The sequence below is a fragment of the Erpetoichthys calabaricus genome, chromosome 14 (assembly GCF_900747795.2).
Source record: "Erpetoichthys calabaricus chromosome 14, fErpCal1.3, whole genome shotgun sequence".
Taxonomy (NCBI): domain Eukaryota; kingdom Metazoa; phylum Chordata; class Cladistia; order Polypteriformes; family Polypteridae; genus Erpetoichthys; species Erpetoichthys calabaricus.
In genome coordinates, this window is record NC_041407.2 from 61053956 (window position 1) to 61079981 (window position 26026).

The 26026-nt window shown below is 41.5% G+C and overlaps 3 protein-coding genes across 4 annotated transcripts in view; 1 reads left to right on the plus strand and 2 right to left on the minus strand.

Moving 5' to 3' along the window:
- Nucleotides 1–5922: 5922 nt before the first annotated feature.
- Nucleotides 5923–12181, minus strand: mgst3b (microsomal glutathione S-transferase 3b). The gene is made up of 4 exons (XM_028819103.2): nucleotides 11892–12181; nucleotides 10738–10860; nucleotides 7324–7396; nucleotides 5923–6637 (listed from the first exon to the last, which is right to left on the minus strand). Exons 1-4 carry the CDS (start codon nucleotides 12015–12017, stop codon nucleotides 6537–6539), a joined length of 423 nt encoding a protein of 140 aa, XP_028674936.2. The 5' UTR covers nucleotides 12018–12181; the 3' UTR covers nucleotides 5923–6536.
- A 426-nt stretch (nucleotides 12182–12607) lies between these two features.
- rsrp1 (arginine/serine-rich protein 1) lies at nucleotides 12608–16242 on the plus strand. Its single transcript, XM_051918747.1, has 6 exons — nucleotides 12608–12804; nucleotides 13292–13371; nucleotides 13463–14113; nucleotides 14199–14353; nucleotides 14639–15703; nucleotides 15838–16242. The coding sequence occupies exons 1-5, from the start codon at nucleotides 12704–12706 to the stop codon at nucleotides 14810–14812; spliced, it is 1161 nt and encodes a 386-aa protein (XP_051774707.1). The 5' UTR covers nucleotides 12608–12703; the 3' UTR covers nucleotides 14813–15703; nucleotides 15838–16242.
- Nucleotides 16243–17713: 1471 nt separating this feature from the next.
- The window catches only part of syf2 (SYF2 pre-mRNA-splicing factor), a 28548-nt gene continuing 20235 nt past the window's right edge, over nucleotides 17714–26026 (minus strand). For both annotated transcript variants that reach the window (XM_028819901.2, XM_028819902.2), the window contains exon 7: nucleotides 17714–18182. In XM_028819901.2, coding sequence (XP_028675734.1) covers nucleotides 18017–18182 — 166 coding nt within the window. In that variant the 3' untranslated portion in view covers nucleotides 17714–18016. The remainder of the gene's footprint in view (nucleotides 18183–26026) is intronic.

A 26026-nucleotide genomic window follows, 5' to 3' on the forward strand; every position in this document is an offset into this window, starting at 1 on the left:
TAGTCGGACTCACCTTGACGCACAGCTTGGACTCTGGAACCAATCTCCTTGAAAGGGGCTAGACTCTCTACCACTCTGGAGTTGCCCCCGGTGAGAGGCTCCGAGCAGGTATGGACATACTTATTGCCCCCCGACTTGGAGCCTGTACATTGGGGTTTACCCCGGTGGATGAGAGGGTAGCCTCCCTCCGCCTTCGGGTGGGGGGACAGGTCCTAACTGTTGTTTGTGCGTATGCACCGAACAGCAGTTCGGAGTACCCACCCTTTTTGGAGTCCCTGGAGGGGTTGCTAGAGGGCATACCTTCTGGGGACTCCCTCGTATTGCTGGGAGACTTCAATGCTCACATGGGCAATGACAGTGAGACCTGGAAGGGCGTGATTGGGAGGAATGGCCCCCCCGATCTGAACCCGAGTGGTGTTTTGTTATTGGACTTCTGTGCTCGTCACGGATTGTCCATAACGAACACCATGTTCAAGCATAAGGGTGTTCATATATGCACTTGGCACCAGGACACCCTACGCCTCAGTTCGATGATCGACTTTGTGGTCGTGTCGTCCTACTTGCAGCCACATGTCTTGGACACTCAGGTGAACAGAGGGGTGGAGCTGTCAACTGATCACCACCTGGTGGTGAGTTGGCTCCAATGGTGGGGGAGGATGCCGGTCAGGCCTGGTAGGCCCAAACGTGTTGTGAGGGTCTGCTGGGAACGTCTGGCAGAGCCCCCTGTCAGAAGTAGCTTCAACTCCCACCTCCGGCAGAACTTCGACCACGTCCCGAGGGAGGTGGGGGACATTGAGTCCGAATGGGCCATGTTCCGTGCCTCTATTGTTGAGGCGGCTGACCGGAGCTGTAAGGTGGTCGGTGCCTGTCGTGGCGGCAATCCCCGAACCCGTTGGTGGACACCGGCAGTGAGGGATGCTGTCAAGCTGAAGAAGGAGTCCTACCGGTCCCTTTTGTCCTGTGGGACTCTGGAGGCAGCTAATAGGTACCAGCAGGCCAAGCAGAATGCGGCTTCGGTGGTTGCTGAGGCAAAAACTCGGGCATGGGAGGAGTTTGGGGAGGCCATGGAGAACGACTTTCGGACGGCTTCGAGGAGATTTTGTCCACCGTCTGACGTCTCAGGAGGGGGAAGCAGTGCAGTGTCAACACTGTATATGATGGGGATGGTGCGCTGCTGACCTCGACTCGGGACGTTGTGGGTCGGTGGGGGGAGTACTTCGAAGACCTCCTCAGTCCCACTAACATGCCTTCCAATGAGGAAGCAGAGCCTGGGGACTCGGAGGTGGGCTCCCCCATCTCTGGGACTGAGGTCACCGAGGTGATCAAAAAACTCCTTGGTGGCAGGGCCCCGGGGGTGGATGAGATACGCCCGGAGTTCCTCAAGGCTCTGGATGTTGTAGGGCTGTCTTGGTTGACACGTCTCTGCAACATCGCATGGACATCAGGGACAATGCCTCTGGATTGGCAGACCGGGGTGGTGGTCCCCCTCTTTAAGAAAGGGGACCGGAGGGTGTGTTCAAACTACAGAGGGATCACACTCCTCAGCCTCCCTGGAAAAGTCTATTCGGGGATTCTAGAGAGGAGGGTCCATCGGATAGTTGAACCTCGGTTTCAGGAGGAACAGTGTGGTTTTCGTCCTGGTCGCAGAACAGTGGACCAGCTCTACACCCTTAACAGAGTCCTGGAGGGTGCATGGGTGTTCGCCCAACCAGTCTACATGTGTTTTGTGGACTTGGAAAAGGCATTCGACCATGTCCCTCGGGGAATCCTGTGGGGGGTGCTCCGGGAGTATGGGGTACCGGACCCCCTGATAAGGGCTGTTCGGTCCCTGTACAACCGGTGTCAAAGCTTGGTCCGCATTGCCGGCAGTAAGTCGAACCCGTTTCCAGTGAGAGTTGGACTCCACCAGGGCTGCCCTTTGTCATCGATTCTGTTCATAACTTTTATGGACAGAATTTCTAGGCGCAGCCAGGGTGTTGAGGGGGTCCGGTTTGGTGGACTCAGGATTGGGTCATTGCTTTTTGCAGATGATGTTGTCCTGTTTGCTTCATCAGGCCGTGATCTTCAACTCTCTGGATCGGTTCGCAGCCGATTATGAAGCGGCTGGAATGGGAATCAGCACCTCCAAATCTGAGACCATGGTCCTCAGCCAGAAAAGGGTGGAGTGCCCTCTCGGGGTTGGGAGCAAGATCCTGCCTCAAGTGGAGGAGTTCAAGTATCTCGGGGTCTTGTTCACGAGTGAGAGAAGAATGGAGCGTGAGATCGACAGGCAGATCGGTGCGGCGTCCGCAGTGATGCAGGCTCTGCATCTGTCTGTCGTGGTGAAAAAGGAGCTGAGCCGTAAGGCAAAGCTCTCAATTTACCAGTTGATCTATGTTTCTACCCTCACCTATGGTCATGAGCTATGGGTAGTGACCGAAAGAACGAGATCGCAAATACAAGCGGCTGAAATGAGTTTCCTCCGCAGGGTGTCTGGGCTCTCCCTTAAAGATAGGGTGAGAAGCTCAGTCATCCGGGAGGGGCTCAGAGTAGAGCTGCTGCTCCTCCGCATCGAGAGGAGTCAGATGAGGTGGCTCGGGCATCTGATCAGGATGCCTCCTGGACACCTCCCTGGTGTGGTGTTCCGGACATGTCCAACCGGGAGGAGGTCCCAGGGAAGACCCAGGACACGCTGGAGGGACTATGTCTCCCGGCTGGCCTGGGAACGCCTTGGGATTCTCCCAGAAGAGCTAGAAGAAGTGGCCGGGGAGAGGGAAGTCTGGGCATCTCTGCTCAAGCTGCTGCCCCCGCGACCCGACCTCGGATAAGCGGAAGAGGATGGATGGAATCTCTTATTCATACAAGTATTTAGACCCTTTCATGTGGCACTCCAAAATTAGGTTAGGTGTATCCTGTTTGCTTTAAATAACTTTAAAACATGTCTAGAACTTAATTGGAGTCCAACTATATCAAACTGAATTGATTGAGCATTGTTAATAAAAAACACACACCTGTGTATGAGGTCCCATAATTCACACTGCACGTCAGGGCTAAAAATGAAGCCATGGAGTACAAGGAACTCTGTGTGATAAAATTGTGGTGAGGCATAGATCATTAGGACAAGGGTATAAACCCATTTCTAAAAGCTTGGAGTGTTCCCTGGGAGTACTGTTGCCTCACTAATTATAAGTTAGGAACCACCAAGTCACTTTCTAGAGTTGGCCATCCAGCCAAACTGAGCAACTGTGCAAAAAGGCCCTTGATGAGGGAGGTGAGCAATAATCCAATGGTCACTCTAAAAGAGCTTCAGGTGTTCTCTGTTCAGTTGATAGAACCTGTTAAATGGATGACCATCTCAGCATCACTCCATCAATCAGGTGTTTATGGTAGAGTTACTAGGCGGAAGCCATTCTTGAGTAAAAGGAATATGACATTTTAAAGGACACCAAGAATATGGGGAAAAGTGACTCTCTGATCTGAAGAGACAAAAATTGAACGATTTGGGCATATCTCCAAACACTATATCTGGTAAAGACTGGGCACTGCTCATCACCTGCCTATTATCATCCATACAGTGAAGCATGGTTGTGTAAGAATCATGCTATGGAGATGATTTCTCAGTAGCGGGGACAGGGAGACTGGGTAGAATTGAGGAAATAATGAATACATCCAAATACAAAGTGGCTATTGAAGAAAACCTGCTTCAGAGTGCACATGCAACCTCAGACTGGAGCAAATGTTCACCTTTCAGTGTGACAATAAGTTGAATCATACATCCAAGACAATGCTGGAGTGGTTTTGGGACAAGTCTTTAACTGTTCTTGAGTGGCACAACCAAAGCCCAGACCTAAAACCCCACAGAAAATCTGTGGAGGGCCCTGAACATGGCAGTTTACAGTTGCTTCCCATCCAAGTTAACAGAGCTTGTTCAGGACCGGACAGGAAAAAAAGAGAAAAACTACCAAAATCCAGGTGTGCAAGGCTTATAGAGACTTACCCAAGAAGACTTGAAGCTGTAATTGCTGCCAAAAGGACTACAGTACTACAAATCAATGTACACTGAATTGCAAAATGATACATTTATTCACATAAAATACCGTATGTAATGCAATAAATATGAAGAGATCTGAATCATTTATGAATATACTTTATATATGAATATCCGCACATTTCATATATAGAAATATTTTACAAAGCATTCATTGATTTTAACTCGTAGTTCAAGGCTATTCGATTAGTCCATGGAGGTGGGACGCTCGCATCAATGTGAGTCTAATTTTATTTTTAAACTGAAGGATTAGAATTAAAACCTTTTAAGTTAAAATATATTCAAGACAGCATAGCAGGAAGTAAAGTATGTTTGTGTCAAAAATTGTTAAGTTATAATTCTTGGACATGATTAAGGCTTATTAAAATTTTACAAAAAGCAAAACTTAAATGTAATGCTAATTCAAGATATTCAGTTTGAGCTTGTTTCTGGTAAGAAGCACCAATTATTTTAACATCATAAAACTGGTTACAGAATATGTCTGTATCCATTATAGGCCCTCATTGGCTGTAGTTTTTTTTTTTTTGCACAATGAGTAGAATACCTGAACATTTAACACAATTCCTTAAGAACTGCTAGTGGGAGTACATATTTATACCTATGGAAGTTATGCCACCACTGGAGACTTTGCCTGACCAGTCCTCTACTTATGGTGTTATGAGACAGGTAGAAGCAGAGAGTTTGCAAACAAGCTATATATTCCACAAAATGATTCTGTCGCAAATCTTGTGCCAATTTACCCTTTCGCTATTTTACATTCTTATGTTTAAAAATTCATCAAGACATGATTTGTACATTTTAAATGGCCTACTAATTGCATTATTTAAACTGTGAATTTACAGGCAATATTTAAAAACAGGCTAAAGCAACTGGGGGCTGAGTCGGGAAGAAAAAGATACCGAAGCATAACTACCTGTACCACCAATGTGCAAGGCCCCAATGGTCACACCAATATAGGTAATAGTTTTTTCTTTCAAGAAGGTATTTCATTTAATAAATCCCACTCAGAGCACCAGCAAACAAAACAACTCCGTAATCTGAAGGCACTCATACCTACCATTAGTAGGCATGTGTCTGAGATACATTGTAAATATAAGACACCAATAACAGAGGTCTGTATTTAACCATGTTTACCTAAAAGAACTAGAAAGTGTGAGAAAATAACTTTTAATATGGTTTTGGTCTATACAGTGTGATGGACAGAGCACATGGGCAGGCATTCCGGCTGGGATGGGGCAAGGAACAATGCCCAGCCGGTATGCCAGTATGATGCAAGGACCGTGGGAGACAACCTGTTAGAACAACATGCTCCCCTTGTACACCAGATGGTAGCATCCCCAGGCTAGGAGGGCAGGGCATGCCTGGACCTGTAGTCCAATGGGGGAGCTGCCAGGCTTAGTATTCGCTGCTTTATGGGGCTTTTGTGTGACCCGGAAATGTTTCCAACAGGTTAAGACCCATCACCGGAAGTACTCCCAGGATAAAAGAAGCCGCTCAACCTCATCCAGGCAAGTTGGAGTTGGGTATGGAGGATGGAAAGAGCTCGCCTGGAGGAGTGAAAGAAAGAGATAAAGAGAGGAAGAGGAAGATGAAGATTTGTGTTGTGTTTATGCCACTGTTGAAGCCTTTTGGAAAGGTACTTGCAAAAATAAACCTTTTTTTAATTATACTGGGACTTGGTTTAGTTTAGTTGTGTCTGGGGTTTAGAGTACTACAATGTCCCCTAGTGGTCACTTCAGGAATTACTTTTTTGTACACATTTTAACAAGACACCTATACAAATACAGTACCAAAATGAAGCATGGTTCCTTGGATTTTGTATTGAAATGACTATAGAAGGGGGAAATGCATATTCTTGAAAGCTGCATCTTAAGACAATGAGAGTGTATGTTGCATTTTCGTTTAATAAAGGCTTAAGAGTTTTATTGAATAAAAATAGAAAAACAAGATTAAGAGATACAATCATACCAATGATAAGAGAAATATGTCCATACAAGTCACACCTCCCTTTTGGTTGTTTCAGTGCCACTGTAGATTATGATATATTACATACATAAAGGATTGAGTGGTTTCAGGGATAAAATAACATTTATGAAAAACTATATTTAAGCAAATTTATGTTCCAACATTATCTAAATTATAACAAGAAAAAAATACAAAAGTGGTTAAGAAAATTGTTATTTTTCTAACATTTTATAATATTGCTATCCAAAAACATTATTCATCAAGCTATGTGTGTTGGTTGTCTATTTTCTGTCTGCATTAACATAATAAAAGGAATGCTGTACCCACCTGATTCTTTCAAGGGTACATTTTACTATCCTGCAAACAGGTTAAATGCATTGGACACCTGATAATTCAATATACTCCTAAATGCTACAGGAATTGTTTGATTTTGACGTTTCCCATGTTGATTTTGATCTGCCCATAATTTGTTTACTGTACTTCCTTGTCTTCACCTACATTCATTACTCTTGCCAGTGCATTGGAGCAAGCATATGGTGAAAATTTAAACTATGTGTAGCATTTGAAGACCAGCTGCAATTGATAGGAGAATAACTCCAAAAAAGCCAATGTATCCATAGGCACCCCACATTCTTTTTGATGGATCTAGAAGAAAATAAATATGTAAAAATTAAATTTACATGCAGATACAATTCAGTTGGTTGTTTAATCCATTTGATAAAACAAAATTGTAAGCACTTTACATTTTATTTATGCCTCTCAATATTACCATGATTAAGTCATTAAAAAGCATCAATGGAAAATGTAATATATGAATCTGCATATTATTACGTAACATTCTTAAAATCATATAATCCAATTCAGAGCCTTAACGTGGATCTTGGTGTCAGTCCCAGCAACACCGGATACAAGGCAAAAAACAGCCCTGGACAGAATGCTAATCCACTGCAAGGCACAAGCTCAAACTTAGAGTCAGTTTACTTATTGTCCATCAGCCTAACCTGCATGTCTTTGGAGATGTGGAAGGAAAACTGGTGGAAATGGAGAAAAACACATGCGTACAAGGAAATAACATGCAAACAATAAAAGTGCATAGGATCAGAAACCAGGAGGATCTGTGAAGAAGCTCTACTAACCACTGTACTACCATACCACATTCTGTATAATGCTTTACAAAAGCTTGATTCACCATGAAAGGTACAATACACCTAACAAAGAATGATAAATATTTTTAAGATTTACATTTTTAATTTCAAACTCATATTTTATAAAACAATTTCATAAATTTTAATAGGTCATTCATATGCTTACAAAAACAAAAAGCCAGTTACCTCCAGTGTAGTATCCCCAGGCATACGAAAACCGACTTGTAACCCAAATAGCCCCAAGAACTGCTGCTGCAACCTGTTGAGAATTTAGGAATTACTGAAATAGCCTGAAAAACGAAGACTGGCTCATTATATGACAATGAAAAGGAAAATATTGTTTTTGTGAAAAGTAACCATCTGATTCTTAACTGCTGGTTGGTTGCTTTTATTGAAAAAGAATCTTCCTTCCACTCTCACAATGAAATTACAAAGAATTGTGGTCCATGAAACTGCTTCTACAGTTCCACAGGACATGATGAGATTGACTGTAAAAAAATGACAATAAGCACTGAACGGAAATCAGTTGGTCCTGTGTTTATAAAATCCCCCATTTCAAATGATAAGCTTGGTGTTCATCAAGTCAAAAATATTTCTTCACAATCGTGGCATATGTTTATTTGCTACATGAAGCTGTATTCTAAAGTGAAGCAATTTTTGTAATTAAAAAAAAATATCTAGCCTCTTCTTGCTTTTTAAAGCAGAACTCAAGGGGCAGTGGTCCAAACATAAAAAGAAAAGCCTTAAAACTCACAGAATATGTCAATTTTTCAAACCAAACGTGTTAATGACTATTGATCCTTCTCTACAGACCTCACACATATTGTAAAAACAGTGTATTCATGTCATTTTAATAAGAAAGAGAGAGAAAAAAACATTTTTTGAGATTCAGCCATTTTAAAAGGAGATCAGCTGTGTGCTTCACCTCACTGGTCATCTCCCTCCGCAGCAATCTTTCAGACCCAGGGGCATGGTTTCCTCTAGCATATCTAGTGTATTTGACCTTTAGAAACTGATTTCTTACTGATGATATAGCTGACATCATTGAATGTTGCAGCCTGAGCATTAATTGCGTATCTGTTCTGTAGACAGCTAGTCAATAATCACTGAAAAAATGTCATACTTACAATCACTCACAGTCTTTCACTATGTGTGATGAAAATCATAGACAAAAAAACTAAAATACTATTATTTTAGTTTGTTATTTCAACAATGAACCCCAGAAATATCATGGGCTTGAGTAAATGTCTTGCAAGAAGAAACAATGAAAATTAGTAATAACTTTTACTCACTTATAATGTTGTTCTCAGTTGTTAAATTGTTACCATACCCACAGCAAAAGCAACTCAGCATGCACGACAAAATTCGATAATCAGTTTGTGGCGCTTCATCATGTTTTCATTTCCCCAGCATAGTATATTTTTACATGGCATGAATATGACACACCATAGAAAGTGCATAATGATGAGTATTGATTTTCATTGTGAACTTAGCATCAACAGGCAGGTGGCCTTGTCTGTTCAAAAATCTAAGACTTAGAATAAAACAATGCAGTGCAATCAGTACAGTTATTTATTACCATACTAGGAGCCCCCTGCTCGCTTTGCTCGCCCACCCTTGGTTTGGTTAATTGGATATACAATTTAAAGAGATTGCTATTTTCATTTCATTCATTTTGTATTTCTTGATATTTGCCATATTTGCCACTTCGCGACTCTGCCGCTTGTGTTGTGAGGAGGGGGGCTGAACGCGCATGCTCTTCTGAAACCCCGTCTTGAACAGTGATACAATGGGAAACAAATGCATTTTTTTATACCTCCTATTTGCTCAATCAGCTGCTTCCTTGCTTCCTGCTGCTGCCGCCTAGCTGTGTGATCTGCATGTTGCGCTGTGCGCTATGTAAATCTAATAGAAGAAATCAGCTCCTGCCACAATCACCACACCTTGCATGTTCCACAGTTTATTATTCCGTTAGGTACAGCCATATACATGTAAAATCTCTGGAAATGACATTACATTGTTTTCCACACAGATTGCGGGTACTTAAAATCACAAGACTGGACAATGGATAAAAATGCAACAATAAATAGACAGTTTTCTTTGCTTGATGTAAACATGTATCTGAGAGTACATCAAGGTTACAGTCAGAAGGACTGATGCAACATGGACTCTATATGGGGCACTGTTTAGCAAAAACAATCAAATAATTTGAGTGTGCATCAGTAATTCAGTATGTACACCAGTACTGCACATAAAAAATAAAACTTAAGCACACATGGCAGAAAAAAATATATTATGTGAGAAAGCTTTTGCCGCCAAAGCTGGTGCACGTTTTGAATCACATGCAGTCACAATGTCTGAACAGCAGATAAGTACTTAAATCAAATGACATGGCAAACTGTTCTGCTGCAGAGCACCTTTTGTTACAAGCCATTGCAGAACATAACCCTTAATGAAAAGAACTGGACAATCTAAAGCAGCCTGAAGCTACGGCAGAAGTGCTGATTAGTGATGCACCTGTAGAAAATGTTAAAACTCCACCCACAACAGCTAATATGTGATAAAATGTATTACTTCCAGTTTAAAGGCGCATGTGCCTCAGAGACAAAGCTACATTCTTTTCAAAAAGAAACGTTTGCTGCTTCACATTTTGGTATAATGTTTGGAGTCCTGTGTTTGAGCTCCATTTTAAAACACAAGAACAGACATTTTTTTTTCATTAAAAAAATGCTCCACTTCAGAATAAAAATTTCATATGGTAATAATATATCATAATTATAAAGACATAACTAGACTTGAAAAACACCAAACTTTTACTTTAAGCACTGTGAAATATTTCTGTATCAATCATCATTTGAAGAAGTTACAAGACAGTGCAACAGCCAGACACACTCAAGAGTTGGGCGTTATTTGTAATGCCACTTGAACACACAAATGCCCTATGGAGGTTGACCAATGAATTTACTAGCATTACAAATTATTTAGCATATTCTAACAAGATATTTGGGAGCATAACAAAAAAGCAACCTGTGGATGAATATTAAGACATTGTATTATTCTACTGGATTGTCTTCCCCAGCCATTGGAATGCTTCTTGGAGTAGACCATGTGATGGCCCCACTTGATCGAATACAAAGTACTGTATTAAGTATGAATGAACTTTTTACTGGTACACTGGGCAGTCAAATGTTAACTTTGTTTTATTTTCTCTGCAAAATTTATAAGACCTCCAAATGTAGTCAACTGCACAGTCACTACAGGAGTCACTTGGAGTCCATCATAAACAGACTGGAACCTTTGAAAGCATCTGTTCAGAATGAATATATATATTTTGGTATTTGGTACACATATGATTTTATAAATGCCACCTGGTGGGAAACCAAAAGATTTGCAGTTCTGAGATTACAAAAGGGGTTCAATATTGTAAATGGGACTAAATCTAAATGCTAATTATCCTTAGCTGTTCAATAGGCTTGAAAGATAGATAGATAGATAGATAGATAGATAGATAGATAGATAGATAGATAGATAGATAGATAGATACTTTATTAATCCCAATGGGAAATTCACAAATGTGTGCAAAATCATACAGATACTTACTGGATAGGTGATTCCGGATATAAGCTGGAAGATGAGCCATTGAGGATAAATCTCCAGTGTGTTCTGATGAGCCCTCTGGATACAGTTAAATATTTTGCTTTTGTCACTGTACATGGTGGGATACTGAGTGAACAGAAATATGAATAAATTAGTCTTTTGCTCATCAGTACTAATAAATAAACATGTTGCAAGCTAAACATTGCTGTGATATTTATTTTTCTTGTGGGTTAGTTGAGTAGGCTACAGAACTACAAAGTCTAATACTTTAGATACAAGTTTAGCCAAATGAATATAAATGTAAATGCACAAAGTCAGTCGAATATCTTGACATTAACTGGTTTTACTTCTCAAATGACACAGAGAAGAATTACTACACAAGCAATTGCCATTGCTTGTGTAATTCAGTTTCTGCTTCCACATTCTTCCCTATTATTACTTGCATTGCAGAGTGACAGGGGCGACCAGTTTTATTGTTAACAGTCCGGTAGTTTAAACACAAGGTCATACATCCTGATGCAATACAAGAAAAAGAGTTTTCTGCATAAAAGGTCTATCGGCCACTCCCTAAATTGTTAGATTGTAATCCAAGTGCAAAGGTCTAGTTGCAACCTTTATCCTGTTCTTAGCTTTGCCTCTGCTAAAACCAGAACCAGTTGCGGATAATTCTATATTAATTTTTGCTAAAATCAATACCAGTAGCAGATATTCTCTATTATTTTGTTATAAAATATTCGGAGTGTGGAAACTGTCAGGATAAAGAAAACTCTCTTATTTTGTAAATCTGTAAAATCCACTGAAACAACTGGTGTAACATCAGGGCTACGCCTTCTTACAAGCTTCAGTTTGGACCAGGGTTCTCTCTCGTGCATGCCTGTAAGTGTCAGGGCAACACGATTTAGTCTTCAAACACAACTAGAATGAAAACAGATTCGACGTCAACTTTGTAGTCTGCACACAGCGGCACAACAAGGTATTTGACAGGACCAAAAAATAGGCAAATTAAGAAAAATCACAAATTAACCAGATGTTTAATTTCGAGTAAGATAAGGCAGCATTAAAATTACATTTCATTTTACGAAAAATCAAAATAGCTTGCTCTGTTTTGTCTGTCCCATAATGTTCGAAAAAGAATATACAACAGTACGTTTTGATACCTGCACGTCGTATTTCTTCCTCGCCTGTCCCACTTTAACCGCCAGATATGCCAACATAAACCAGCTGTAGACGAACGTGAAGATAACGTAACCGAATTCTTTGGGTAGGAAATTTTGTACGGCCATGATAGCAGTTGATCTTGCACCAAGTCGACTTAAATGTAGGCAGGGAAAGAGTCGCACAGGATAAAAAGCCAGACAGAAACTACACAATGAGGGGCACCGACCCACTCTCGCGATAGTTATAATCCACCCTAGCCGGCTCTTTGCTTTTGAGGTAAATATTTGTGCAAAGGGTCGTGCGGGATTTCAACGAAGGCGCATGACTTTGCATTTTCTTTAAAGCAAACAAGGCGAAACGCTGAGATAAAAGGACGCCACCCTCTGCCCTCACACAATCTGACTGCATTGTTATGTTTAATGTAAGATTTGAATGTGTAGTAATTAAAATTTCAAATAAATTTCAGTTATCAATAATATCAAACTACGTTTATTACAATTTATCGTGTTATGTACCTGTACTATACTCATTCCATAAACAATTTACAGTACATGTATAGAATTTAAGTAATACGTGGGCGGGGCCTGATATTTTGCATAATCCAACAAATGTTAACGTTTGGCCAATCATTCAAAGCCTTTTCCTTCCAGCCAATCAGGTGTTACGTTGCTTACGTAAGGCTTGTGGGGTTTGAATTTATCTGTTAGACTGGACATCGTCGTGTTATTGTTGAAGAAGCGGAGCAGTAGGTGACGTTGTTGTGGTGTAGATTACCTGCGTAACTATTTTCTTTTCGAAGTTTCCATTTAACATGGCGATAACAGGCGATGTAGCCGTTGTTAGTCCGCGATTTCAAAATAATAGCGAAGGTAGAAAAACTGCTTCGACTGTCCAAAATGAAGGAAGTGTTCAGTAAGTTATTTCCATTTTCTGTTTTTATTAAAGTGTTGGTGAGGATATGCTCGTTATACATCAGTTTTTAATGGGATGTTGTTTTTAATGTACAATATTAAGTTATGAGTTGAATTCCTGTAGGATATCGAGGCAGAAGTGCACATTACATTTTTACTGTAAAGGGTTTTTTTGTCCTTCATATTTGTATTCTGTTTAAATTTAACGGACGCGTCTTTTAACATCTTATTGGGCGCTTTGCGGTTTTATGTATTCGTTTTGTTAATAATGTGACTAAAATGTGTATTTTGAGGAGCTGAATCCACGCGCCTCTGGAATTTTCGTTTTTAGCCGGTGTGGTTATATATCTTGCGTAATAAATGCTGAGCGCGTTGAGAGGGTGTGTTGGAAATTTCTAGAAGCGCCTTTGCAGTGCCCTAGTTGGGCCAGTAGAGGCACTGTTGAGTATAATACTTTAAAAGGTCTTGCTATTTTTTTTTTGTTTCAGAAATAACTCTCCTGGCTTCAGTATGTCTTGCGGAGACGGAAAATTGATTCAGGCAAAGGAGCAAACCTGGACTAACGATGGTATGGGCTGCTTTTTAGGCGTGCTATTTTACTCGGTAGTTTGAGATCGCGTTAATCCTTTTATCTTGACGAGTTAATATTTTCGTTTTAGATAAAGAAAACTGCCGGGTGCCTGTCTACAAAGGTGAACAGATTGCCGAAAAGTTTGGGAAGGCAAGAACAGAGGAAATGAACAGCTGCATGGGCGAACTCAGCCTGTCTTCACCCAAGGAAAGAGAATCGGGGGAAAAAAGAAAAACGCGTTCACGATCTCGTTCTTGTTCCCCAAAAAGGAAGTCCAACACCAGATCACTGTCGTCTAGTAGCTCAAGCATGTCCCGCTCTTCTTCCAGCAGCTCAAGCGACAGTGATAGATCAACTTACTCCAGAAGGAGGTCCAGATCAAGGTCACGGTCAAGAGGGCGATATAGAAGCTTTCGCACTTACCGGAGACGCAGAAGTGTACCAAGGTCTTCCTCAAGAAGTCGGTCTCGTTCTTATCCACGATGCTGCAGGTCCCGGTCTCGTTCTCATTCCAGTGGGAGGCATTATAGATTTTTCTACAAATGCAGATCACACTACAGATCTTATAGATCAAGGTCCTATCACAGGAGGTACAGATCTAGATCTCGCTCAAGGTCCTGGACAAGAGGAAAACGATACAATGGCTTTGTACAGACTGGTCGGGAAAGATTTGTGGACGGAAGTAACAGAAATCCATCTCGCTCTCCAAGCAGACCTGCCGTTCGTTTAACTGAGAAAGGTAAACTAACAATGCAGAACCACGCAGTATTCTGCTTTTACATTTGCATGGAAGTGTACAAGACAGTTTCAATTTTGTTTTGCAGATAAACTTAAACTGTTGGAGATTGCAAAGGCAAATGCATCCAAGCTCCTTGGAGTGGAAAACGTGGAGGTTCCAGCTAGTATAAAAGCTAAAGTACAGGTGTCCCCAGATATTAACAGTATGAAGGGGGAATTAAATGCTGGACATGATGAAAAGGTTTGTTTTAACTCAAGTGAATATTTCATACAGGTCTGGATGGATGAGAAAATTGGATAAAGATTTTCTTTTAAATGAGATTGCATGGTATGCTAAATAGTTTTAGATATTTCAATAGCTATTCCTCTTGCACTATTGAGCGAAGGCTGAAAGTAGTGGTTTTTAGTTAACTTATGTATTTAACTGAAATATAACAGTGAAATTGTGCAGTGAATTCCCTCATTTTTAATTACTGTTATCTGTCCCAGGAATCGTATAGTTTATGTCCTCTTTCTGTTTTTATAGAATCTCGAAAATCCTCTACAGTGCCTTGATGGAGAGAATCGGGTGGTAAAGTGTCAAGTGGATTGTTTTGTGGAAATGGGATTCTTTTGCGTGTTAGGATTATTTCAGTGGGTGGGGGTAACTAGAAAGCTGAAACTGCTTAGCAGTACAGTACTGCCTTTCAAGCACCTGTAATCCTTAGTTGAAAATTGAGCCTTCAGACTTAAGTGGGAGTGTCTTTAAAACATTGGGATTTAAGTCAGATTTGTCTTTCATTTACATTGTACCTTTTATGTGGGTACAGCGTAGCATTTGTTTTAAAGTAGCTAGCAAATAGCATGTTCACCTGCCACTAATATCTAAAACAGAAAGTCGAGCAGTTTTGCTGAGGAAAGTCATTGGGAGTCTAAACTATCGTGGTACTTGGTATGTCACTTATCCTTTACGTGAAATAGTCACAAATTGAACAAGTGTATTAGGTATGGAAATCATATTTTATTCACTGTATTTCCAGATAAGATCTTACAGAAGAAGAACCAGGCTGCATAATCTAAAGATAAGTTTCCTGTGCAAAAATTGTAGTGCAGGACAAGAGCACAATGTCTTTCAAACATGGATAATTTTTTTTTTCTTTTGTCTTTAAATGTATCCAGGGTTATTTGTTAATTTACCAAGTTTAAGTGGCCACTTCTCTACTGCAGCTTTACAGTGCTGTCTGCCTCGTCCTTGACAAGTTCTGCTTATGATCATGGAGTGTGTATTTGGTGTAGTTGTATTGATATGATTAATAAAACTTTTGGAAATATGACACTTAATAGATTAACTTTTTATGTTAAACTCAATTAAATGGAGTCGTGTAATTTCAACTTGATATCCCTTTCAATAGAATTTGAAAATTTGTATAATTCATGGTACAGTGATGTGCCTTAGTCTCAAGCATAACATTTCATAAATGCAGCTCTGTGTGGTATTGAGGATTAAAGTTTTTTTTTTTTTTTTTCTGTGCAGCTGTCCAGAAAACTTGAAGATTTTGTTGTTTCAAGAGAGAAGTCTCCCAAAACAAAAGATCTTGCATTTAGCCCAAATGTAAGTATACTTGCTTCTCTGAGAATCTTGCAGGAGCATATTCACCCTTGTTTGATTCTGTATCTATCTATCTATCTACATTCGAAATTATTTTATGTGGCTAACTAAATTCCTCCCTCCCCGCTGTCTTTCAGAATTCTGTTGCAAAACCTACAACAGCTAAACTACAAAGCAGCCCAGTTAGTGATTCTAGCACCCTTGACAAAAAATATCAGTACCCTTATGGACATTGGAAACCAGTTAACAAAGAAGCAAGCAAAAATCTCTTCACAAACATGTCACCAAACAAATCTCTTGTTAAGTCACGGTAGCAGCAACTAAAGATTTTTTTGTCTGTAAAGTTTTGTATATCGGGGGGGGGGGGGGGAATTGTGTGCACATATATGTAAATTTAAGTGTTGGAAGATTTCTTTTCCAGATGTAAGTGGATTGAAGACTGGACAAGAGTTCATAAAGGTGGGATTTTTTTTCTAAATGTTGCAGTCATGGTTGTATATAGTATTTTGTATTCAGTTAAATAAAGTGTGCAACACTAAAAACTCTGCTTCTTTGTATATTGGGAGAAAGGGGGGTGTGGGGAGTCAAGTTTGTAAGATTTCTGAATTTCCCATATTGCATATTTGGAAATGGCAACCTCCAGAAATCATCTTCAGTCAAGCATCAATGCAGCTGCAAATGCAAGACTAAATCTACAATGTTCACAACTGTAAATCTCTTCTCTCAACCTCATGGGGGGGGTTAGGATGTTTCAGACTGAAGTTCAGCTGGTGTTAATGGATCCTTGGTGGAACCCTTAAGTAGTTGTACTTTATTTGTCCCCAAGGGGAAATTTGAAAACTTCAGTGAAGAAATGGAGTATACTTAAATATTAAACAAGCCTCTAATAACTTGTGGCATGGATAATAGAGCTGCAGTCCATGATAACTTGGTGGCAGTAAGATGGGGATACTTGTACAGATGTATCACTACCAGACATTTTAAAGCAATTAAAATTTGAACTTAGCAGGTGCAGCTTGTGTCCAAAGTACATATGTGGCTCAAAAGTCTGATCAATTTAAAATTTGAGCGTTCCAAGTTTAAAAATGATGAATAAAGATACATTCTCCCCCCCCAATTTATAAAATACCATCTAGAAATCCATCCTGTCCCAACAACCATAAGCCACAATGCTTCTAAAAAATTGATTTTGTGTGTTTTTTTATAGCAGCTCCTTTCCCTCTTTTTTTTTTTTTTTTGGAGCCCCCCTTCTTTTTAAAATGGCATCTTTTGTTTCCCATCACACTTTCGCTGTGCTTTTATACCTCCTTGAGCAGTTTCCTAATTTAGGACCCATGGAGAGTCAATGAGGAAGCTGGCAACTGCAGCCTAAAAACCTCCTTATAGCCATAGACGATAATGTGCTGCTGTTTCTACTTCAATTGATCATATGGAATGTACCCTATCCAGCATATTTGAAAGGGCACTTTTAAAGTGGTTCTCCACAATACCTTAAATCCCCATAACTTGTGATAACCCATGCTGTTCACCCCTACATTGCAAAACAGCTAGTTGTACAGGTCAGAGGTGGTAGTCTTTGGAACTTTAGCGCTCACCACGCAACATCTGTGATGAGCTGTAGCAACACATCAATTTAAACGTTTTACATTTAAAAAATAGTAACAAGCCAGAGGCCAAATCTTAACCTTAATGACAAAAGTTGATCAAATTAAAGAAGAGGGAGCTTATGTGAAAAGGCTGCTGCCATGGCTCAGCACCCAGATGTGACAACTAGAGGTTCATTATAGGCCAGGTACAAATAAACTACTTATGATAAGTGCTAATCACCATAACACATTCTGTGGTGTGAAGATTTGTAAACTTGTGTTGCACGTTTTAGTTTGTTTTTGTTCAACTCTGTATGTCATGTTGCGTTTCCTTTAATGGCCCCTGGTTTGCTAGCATTCTTACCATATGCCTGATAAGCAATATTGCATGTAAAATGCACTGAGCAAATAGGTAGATGACACACAATTTATGTAACAAGATTGTATTTGGGAGAAACGAGATATTCATACAAGACAATGTCCCATAAAACTGCAAAACCATAATTCATTTACAACTTTTTTGATAGTATAAATGGAGGCTATATAGTTGAGTAAGTTTCTAACTTTATTGTTGGAGCAAACAAAATACAAACTTTTTTGATAGTATAAATGGAGGCTATATAGTTGAGTAAGTTTCTAACTTTATTGTTGGAGCAAACAAAATACAAAATTGCACTTTTACAGTTTTAAACTTTACATAACATAATACTAATTAAATGAATCCAAGAGATTAGACAGCAGTGCCTCTTTCCAAATTCTGCTTGATTTCTGCTGTATATTTTCCATAGAACCTTTCAGCCTTCTTGTTGAATTTTGCATTTCTCTCATTAATATAATCAATATCTGCATCATCGTTGTAAGCCCTTCGCCGGCTGTATTTCCCTCTCTTCTCAATCCTGTTTTAGGAGTGAAGGAAAGCAAACATTTTTAGTACTGGGGGGAGCTGTCTTGGTTTCTTGTAGGAATCTTGGGTGCAAGGATCTAGATATCAGCATCAGGTGCAAGGTACTCTCATTCACACTGGCACAGTGCCTTGCATGCTTGTGTTAGAATGTTTGATTTTTTTGTTTTTTAAATCGAACCTACAGTAGTTACAGCAGTTTATTACTGGCTGATAGAGGTTTAAAACTGTTTTTGGCTAGTGACATTTAAATAGGCTACATAGTACACTGTTTGTAATATAGGTTTCAACTGAATGCATTGATTTGATATTTGCTTTGTAGATTAATTTGTTAGCCCGAGTAATAAAAACAGCCCAAGACATTAGTGAACCCATTTTCAAAACGCAATTACTTAGCACTGGCAGATCAAAAAAAATGCACAAGAGTATAAAACAAACATGGCTTCGGCTGTTGCTGGATAAAACCATACTTTGAAGTGAATAAACTGCAGCCTGGGTGGATAACGGATTCCTAAACCGACCACCTTCGGACAGGGCACATTCTGAGAATCAATTCATTTGAGATTTAATTGCCTTTTTTGTTTAAACAATGGAATCCTATGCAGAGACTACTTGCACCCCATTCCCCATTGACTTTGCCACGTTACCTTGGTAGAAAATGGACTAATGCTTTAAGTAACTGCTTTTTGCCACACATCAACATAAAGTGTTCTATAATGTTGATTTTTTTAATTTAATTAAAACAGTGATAAGTGACCTGTTATTACAAACAATTTACCTGTGAAATGACCAGTTCTCTTCTCCAAGTCTCATAACTACTTGTTTAGAGACCTGTGTGCACTTCAGGAGTTTCTCCAAAAATACTATACCAAGAGGCCTCCAAATAGTTTTAAGACAAGGTTCTTGAAAAGTACCAGTCAGAGACGGCCATTAGTACCGGATCATCCGATTTGGCCTGCTGAATCTCTCCCCTTGTTTACCGTGTGGACAGAACAAATAAGTTTTGCAAATTAAAAGGAGGAGGTGTATGTCTCGTTGTCAACTACAACAGGTGTGACAACAGGAATGTAGCTGTTTTATCACACTACTGATGGCCGGATCTTTAGCTCCTGAAAATTAAAGGCACTCCATTTCATCATCAATGGGAGTTCAGAAATGTTTGTGAAACCAAAAAAAAAAAAAGCAATAATACTGGAGAAAACCAAGACGATTAAAGACTTGCACTCTATAACAGAGAGAAGAGAAACACTGCATGAGACAGCAATATCAAGCATACAGACACTCATTACTTAAATCACAAAGTTCCGTTCCTACATCTAGGTCATTAAGTGAACTTGTTGATAAGTGAGGATCCGCCCCATACCAATACTTCAAGCATAGTGTACTGGTAAATAGGTTTGTGTCAACCATATTAAATTACAAATGTATAGATGAAATATGTAGTGTTGGAGATTGCAAACACTAATGTGGTAAATACTGACAGGGAATGACACTGAGAAAGGGTGATGCGAGATGAGAAGCTTGACGCTGACAGCACACTGCCGTTTCCATGACCGAATTTCTTGCAAGGCGTACATTACTGACTGGTCGGAGAGCGTTTTGTAAGTCCAACACTGACAGCACACCGCCGTTTCCATGACCAAATTTCTTGCAAGGCGTACATTACTGACTGGTTGGAGAGCGTTTTGTAAGTCCACACGTTGTTAAAAGGGTAGGTTGTTAGGTGAGGAGTGTCTGTACTTAATAAATCTGGTTTGAATGTAAGAGAAAAAACAAAAATCTATAATGTCTCAGCTAGTAAGACATACAGATGACTTATTCATTAGTTTAACAAGGGTTCAAAACTGAAGTTTTGAGCCTCAATGCTAACCAGTAAGTTTGGTACAAACCTAACACTAGACACCACGGTGAGGCATGGTGGAAGCAGCACCACAATGCACATTTTACAGTCCTTACTGCAGAGATGTATCTCCAAATTTGAAGGGAAAAATGGATGGTGGTACAGTATGTCACAACAGCACTCAGGCTTACAAAACAATCCAAAGCAACAGCAACACTGGAGTGGACTAAAGCCAAAGAAGTCAGGTGGGATGAATATGGCCATGACTGAAAGTGTGTAAACTCTTCAAGATGGTCACTACTTCAGTGGCCAAATTACAGTGTTCCCCACATCACCCATTGGGCTACAGAAGCGAGGAGGTGGTGACCTTGTCGTTGCCTCTGTAGCACAGCAAATCTGCGAGGTGCTGTGAACCTACTGTTGCCTCAACAATGGACAAGCCACCCTTGACAGACGTGTCAATCACATTTCAGCATGTCACCCTGTTGGGGAGGGTTTCAAGAGAGTTAAAAAATCTCCCCTCCCCCCCTTAGCTTTGTTCACACTGGTGTATCCCACGAGCCCAAGGAAGGCACGAAGCTGACTCTGCATTTCAGGACATGGTAAGAACCTCCTTCACCTTGACAATCTGAGGCTTGAGCAGACCCTTTCCCATGGAATACCCCAAATAATGGGTTTCCAACATACCCAGCCTGTACTTCTTAGGGTTAGCTGTCAAAACGCGCCAGCCTCAAACTGTAAAGCGCTGCCTGCAGGCAGTCGAGGTGTGATCTCCAGTCATTACTGAAAATGACCACATTGTTGAGATAAGCTCCCATGTATTCTGAATGGGGACACAGGATCTGGTCCATCATCCATTGAAAATCCACAAAGCCCCATGGAGACCGAAAGGGAGCCTGGTGAACTTGAACAAACCCATCTGGAGTGGCGAATGCAATTTTCTCGCAACTGGATTCCTCCAGGGGCACCTGCCAGTACCATTTCATGAGATCCAGGGTGGAGTTATAGGAGGCTTGACTGAGTTTCTCCAACAAGTCCTCTATACGATGCATCGGGTACACATCAAACTTGGGTCTATGAGTGGAAACAATCTGGCAGTTGGGACAAGCCCTACAAAACTGCTCCACATCCTGGCCCATATTCAGCCAATAAAAGCATTTCGAAATGCATTGTCTTCTCTGCGCCAAGATGACCTCCCAAAACATGGGCATGAGCAATTTTTAAAAGCATCACCCTATGCCTGCTTAGCACCATCAATTGCTTGATCCACCCGTCCCCATGCAATCAGAAATCACCCGATACAAGAAACCAACCTTAATTAAAAAGTTTGGTGTTTTAAAAAGTTTGGGCCCTGCCTCTACAGATTGTAAGAGTCATTTGTAACATGGACTTGTCTGAATGCAGGCAGGCAAACTCTGTCTGAGTAGCAGTCTCTGCTTCCCCTGGGCCTGACACAACATCATGATCACACCCTGCTGCTACTTTGTGAGGGCCTGTAGTGGCTGTCTGGTCTCGGGAGGAGGTCTGTGCGAGCGATGGAGTGGGGGGGGGTGGGGGGCGGAGTCCGTCACCTGTCCGGAGTTCTCACTTGAGGATTCGTCTCCCACATCAATAGACAATTCAGGTTCAATTTCAAACTCCGCTCTTTGATTGACGTCTGCGGTGAGGCCCTCTCGATCTACTTCAGAGGGAGGCACTCTGCAGGTGGCCAAGACATGTGGGAAAAGGGCATTCCTCTTCCAAAATAGGCTAGGGTGAAGTGATTGATATGGCATTCCAAACCTTAAAGTTCTTCCCATGAAATTTCAGAGGGAGTAAGATAGTCTCACAGGTTTTAATGTCCCCATTGACACAGAGAATGTTCACCGGGGTCTGTGCTATTGTAAAGGGTCTGCCAAAGCAAGTCACAGCAAACTACAAAGAGGTTGCTACCAGAGTCCAATAGAAATGGGATTTCACGTCTGGTCAACTTAATAGAGACCTTAAAATTGTCCTTGACTAACACCTTGGGGGAAACTTGCGAGCACATACCTGGGCCAGACCAATGTCCATGTTTGTGTAGGTGGGAGGAGGCAGTCCCGAGCCAGATGTCCCAGTTGATCACAGTGAAATCAACTGCGCTCAGTCCCCACTACAGAGTTCTTACAATTGCATCAGTGACCCTAAGAGCCTGTGCTGGTTGGATGGAAATTGGGGCCTAGCCTAGATAGACCCTCTGCTCCCTGGTGGCTTGAGTGCCCTGAAGTCTGCGGGCCAGGTCTAACATCGAGTGAACGTCGTTCCAGAGCATCTCATCACAAAGGTCCTTGTCTATCCCTGACAGGACTGCGTCAATAGAGAGCTTCTCCACAATGTGCTCGAAGGTATCCCCACTGAACCAGCTTTGAATCAGGTCCACTAAGTCCTAAACCTGTCCTCGTTTAGGCCAGTCAGGGTAAATGCAACACAGACGAAACTGGCACACCTTGGCTGGACTCATAGCTACAGTATGTGGTGGAGGAGGATCTTTTACTTCAGGAAATCATAGTCATTGAGCCATTCGGGATGGAGGTTTTGCATAACCTGTAGGGCCTTTCCAGTTAAAAATTGGGCAAAAATAGCTGCCCAGCTTCCCCTATCCCAGCTCATCAGTGATGCCGTGCGTTCGAAACAGAATAGGAAACACTCTGGGTCGTCCGAGAGAGTCATCTTCACCAGCCACATCCCTGGGGCGGGCAAATACAGGAGCACCCGCAGGAGCCTCATCTTGCTTCGCCAGTATCAGGTTGTTATGTGCCTGTTGGGGTTCCACTCCCGGTAACCATGTGACACGTGAATCGCTTCCCTTATACCCAAAAGATGAGGCGGAGTCTAAGGATTTCAGGAAAACCAGCTTTTTTCAACTTGAAACAGGAACAGCAAGGTTATTTATTGCAGCGGAAGCTACCACTCTACAACACACAGACACAGCAAACAGGGTAGGGCCAGAGCCAGGTTGGTGGCCAAGTTATAGTGTTCCCTGCATCACCCATTGAGCGACAGATGCGTTGCGCGAGGAAGGGCATGTCACCCTGTTGGGGTGGGTGTCAGAAGAGTTAAAAAAAAAAAAAAAAAAAAAAAAAATCTCACAATATGAAGCTTAACTCCTAACGGATATACAAAATGGATATCCTAAATAAACACTTCTCACACATAAAAAGGAATTTGAAATGTTATGTTATTAAACAGTGAAACTTAAGATAAAGTACAAAATTTGAACTTTACTCAATAGCCTGTGGCATTTCTTTTAGCAGCAATACCTTCACAAAGACGTCTCTGATAATCAGTTATCAGTCTCCTACATCTTGGCAGAGGGATCTTTCCCAATCTACAAATCTCTGTCTGCTCCATGTGGCTTGAATGATGCCTTGCCTGAACAATACCCTTCTGGTCCTACCACAGCATTTCAACAGAATACAGTCCAGAACTTTGGTTTGGCCAATTCCAGGAGCTTCAACATCTTCTTTCTAAGCCATCTAAAGGACTTGCTTGAATGTTTAGGATTGCAAAAATCCACGTTATACCCAGTGTAGGACAGACTTCCATTACCCATTTTGCTATGCTTATGCACTCAAGAACTTTATTAAAAAGCAGACACTTCTAATTCCAACAAGAGTCTCAGTTTTCACTCCACAGGGCCTCTTCAGAATGCTTTTCCTAATAAGGCCGATCAATCATACATAAAGTAATACCTAGAGATATCTCTGTAATGCACCACCTAAATACTTGCTCAGGGACATAAGTCAACAATGTTCAACACTGATGGACAAAGCTTTGCACCAATTGCCAATCAAAACCATATACACCACAGAAACCAATGGCAAAACATCTACTCCTTTCTTTAAGAGCCTTTGCAAGCACCACATCTGTGCTCTCTGTGTACACTCGCTGTTCTCAACCAGACCATAAGTTCTGCTCTCTATACCAGGGACCCTGTTGCCTAAAATGTGGCCTCAACAATGGCTGGAATTATCCCTTTTACTTTAAAGGGCAACCGTGTGCTGGTACTGGAACAATGCAAGACTTGTCTGTATTGGAGTTACATTAGGGTGTCACTAGTCCAAACCTTGTCTAGCAATAGCAAGTGCAGGAGCAAGAGAGGGACTACAAGTAAAAGTCATGCATTCGTCTTGCTAAAGGCAAGGTTTGATTGACTGCCAACTTCCCAACAGATGTAAACTTTATGCTAGCCAAAAGAGGAAACTGTGCATAAAACCTCAACATGAAAATTGCAGTGCTACCCGCAATCAGAAGGTGCAACCAAGGTGAAGGAGGAGAGGAGCTCCTAAACAAAGGAAAGAAATGTGCACTTAACTTCCTGTGATGTGCTAGAGGACGACCGAGAAGGAACAAAGCAGTACCTACAGTACATCAAACCAATAGCACAAGTACTTTGAATCCTGAGAATTATTATTTGTAACTTAGGTTAGTTAGGATAAAGCCAGCTAATATATTATGGCATTGGTGATGTGCATCCCACCCCCCCAGGACAACACCTCTGAAATCTCTCATATAATGCTTGATAAGGATGGAGAACACAAGGCAATAGGATATGAGACCACAAGGGGGCTCCGCCCCCTGCTCGCTTCGCTCGCCTACCCCCGGCGTTTTGAACCCGTGCCCGCTGGGCAGCTACGTGTCCGGATGACGCACGTTTAATACGGAGCGTTTGCCCGTGTCATTCTGGAGTCCCCCACTGGTAATACAGAGCTTCGTCCGTACTATTACGCGGTGCATTTTGGACTACTGCGGACCCCGTAGTTTTTCTCGTTTCAGTTTGTATCTTTGGTCAGTTGAGCTCATGTTTTTCAAGCTTTTGAATTCCGGTCTTCATTATCTGTAACCTGCTGTCCATGTGCGTGTCCCCCTTGTTCAACCTGTTTATGACGTTTTACTTTGCTTTCTACTCTGTCTTTAATTTCTGACCTAGCTTTATTCCGGTTTTGTTTCAATGACACTGGGTCCGTGGTGATTATATGTAAAGGAGGCAGTCTAATTTTACCCTTTTGACAACTACGTGTAAATTCATTATTTGTATTGCCAGTTGTTTCTTCTGGGAAGTTAAGTGAATGACAATGATTGCAAATGACATTCATTAATCCCAATGAATTTTCCTCAATAGTGGACTCATTATTGAAGGCGTTGTCAGCCAACTGGCGTAAGCATTTAGCAGGTGTCCAGCGTTGATGTCCGCGACGGACATGTTTTGCTTGTGGCGTTTGACTGACGCGTTGTTGCATGTACATTATTTGTGACGCGCTATTTTGTAGTTTTAATTGATTTGCCACCGCTTTGCGAAATAAGGAGGATCGCACTCACTGTTAATATGTATCCTTTTCGTCTTCCATGGGCTTGTTGAATCCCCCTCTTGGTGTGTGTCCCGTCCCGTCCCGTGCCTGTAGGGGGGGGGGGGGGGGGGGGGTGGTCGTGCCTTGCCGTTGTGCGCTCGTCTGTTCTTTTTTTTTGTTGTGTTTAGTTTCGTGTGCAATGTGTTTTGTGCTTTGCCCCGCGGTTGAGGACTTTTTTATGTGCCTTTTCCTTTTTTCGGTGCTTGTGTGACTCCTTTTTTGTATGTGCTCACTCCTTTTTTCTGTGGTCTTGTCCGCCACTCGCGGCCCCTCATCCGCCTTTGTCGCCCTCTTTTGTCCGCCTTTCTCCGACTCTCGCGGACTCTTTTTGCGCCTGCGCCTCTCGCGGACCCTCATCCGCCTCTCTCGCCCTCTTTTGTCCGCCTTTCTCGGCTCCTCAGCCGACTCTTGCGGACTCTTTTTGCGCCTGCGCAGTACGTCTTTTTGCAGCTACGGCCCATGGCCGGATGTGCCTGCGTCCATCATCCGGTTTAGCATTCTCGGTTAGTAATATAGATCCCTCAATACAATACGGCATCTCTTTCAAGCTTACAGATTTCTTTTCTTTTTCAGCCCATTTTACTTCTATTTACCAAGGGTGCCAATATTAGAGGAGGGCACTATATTAACAAA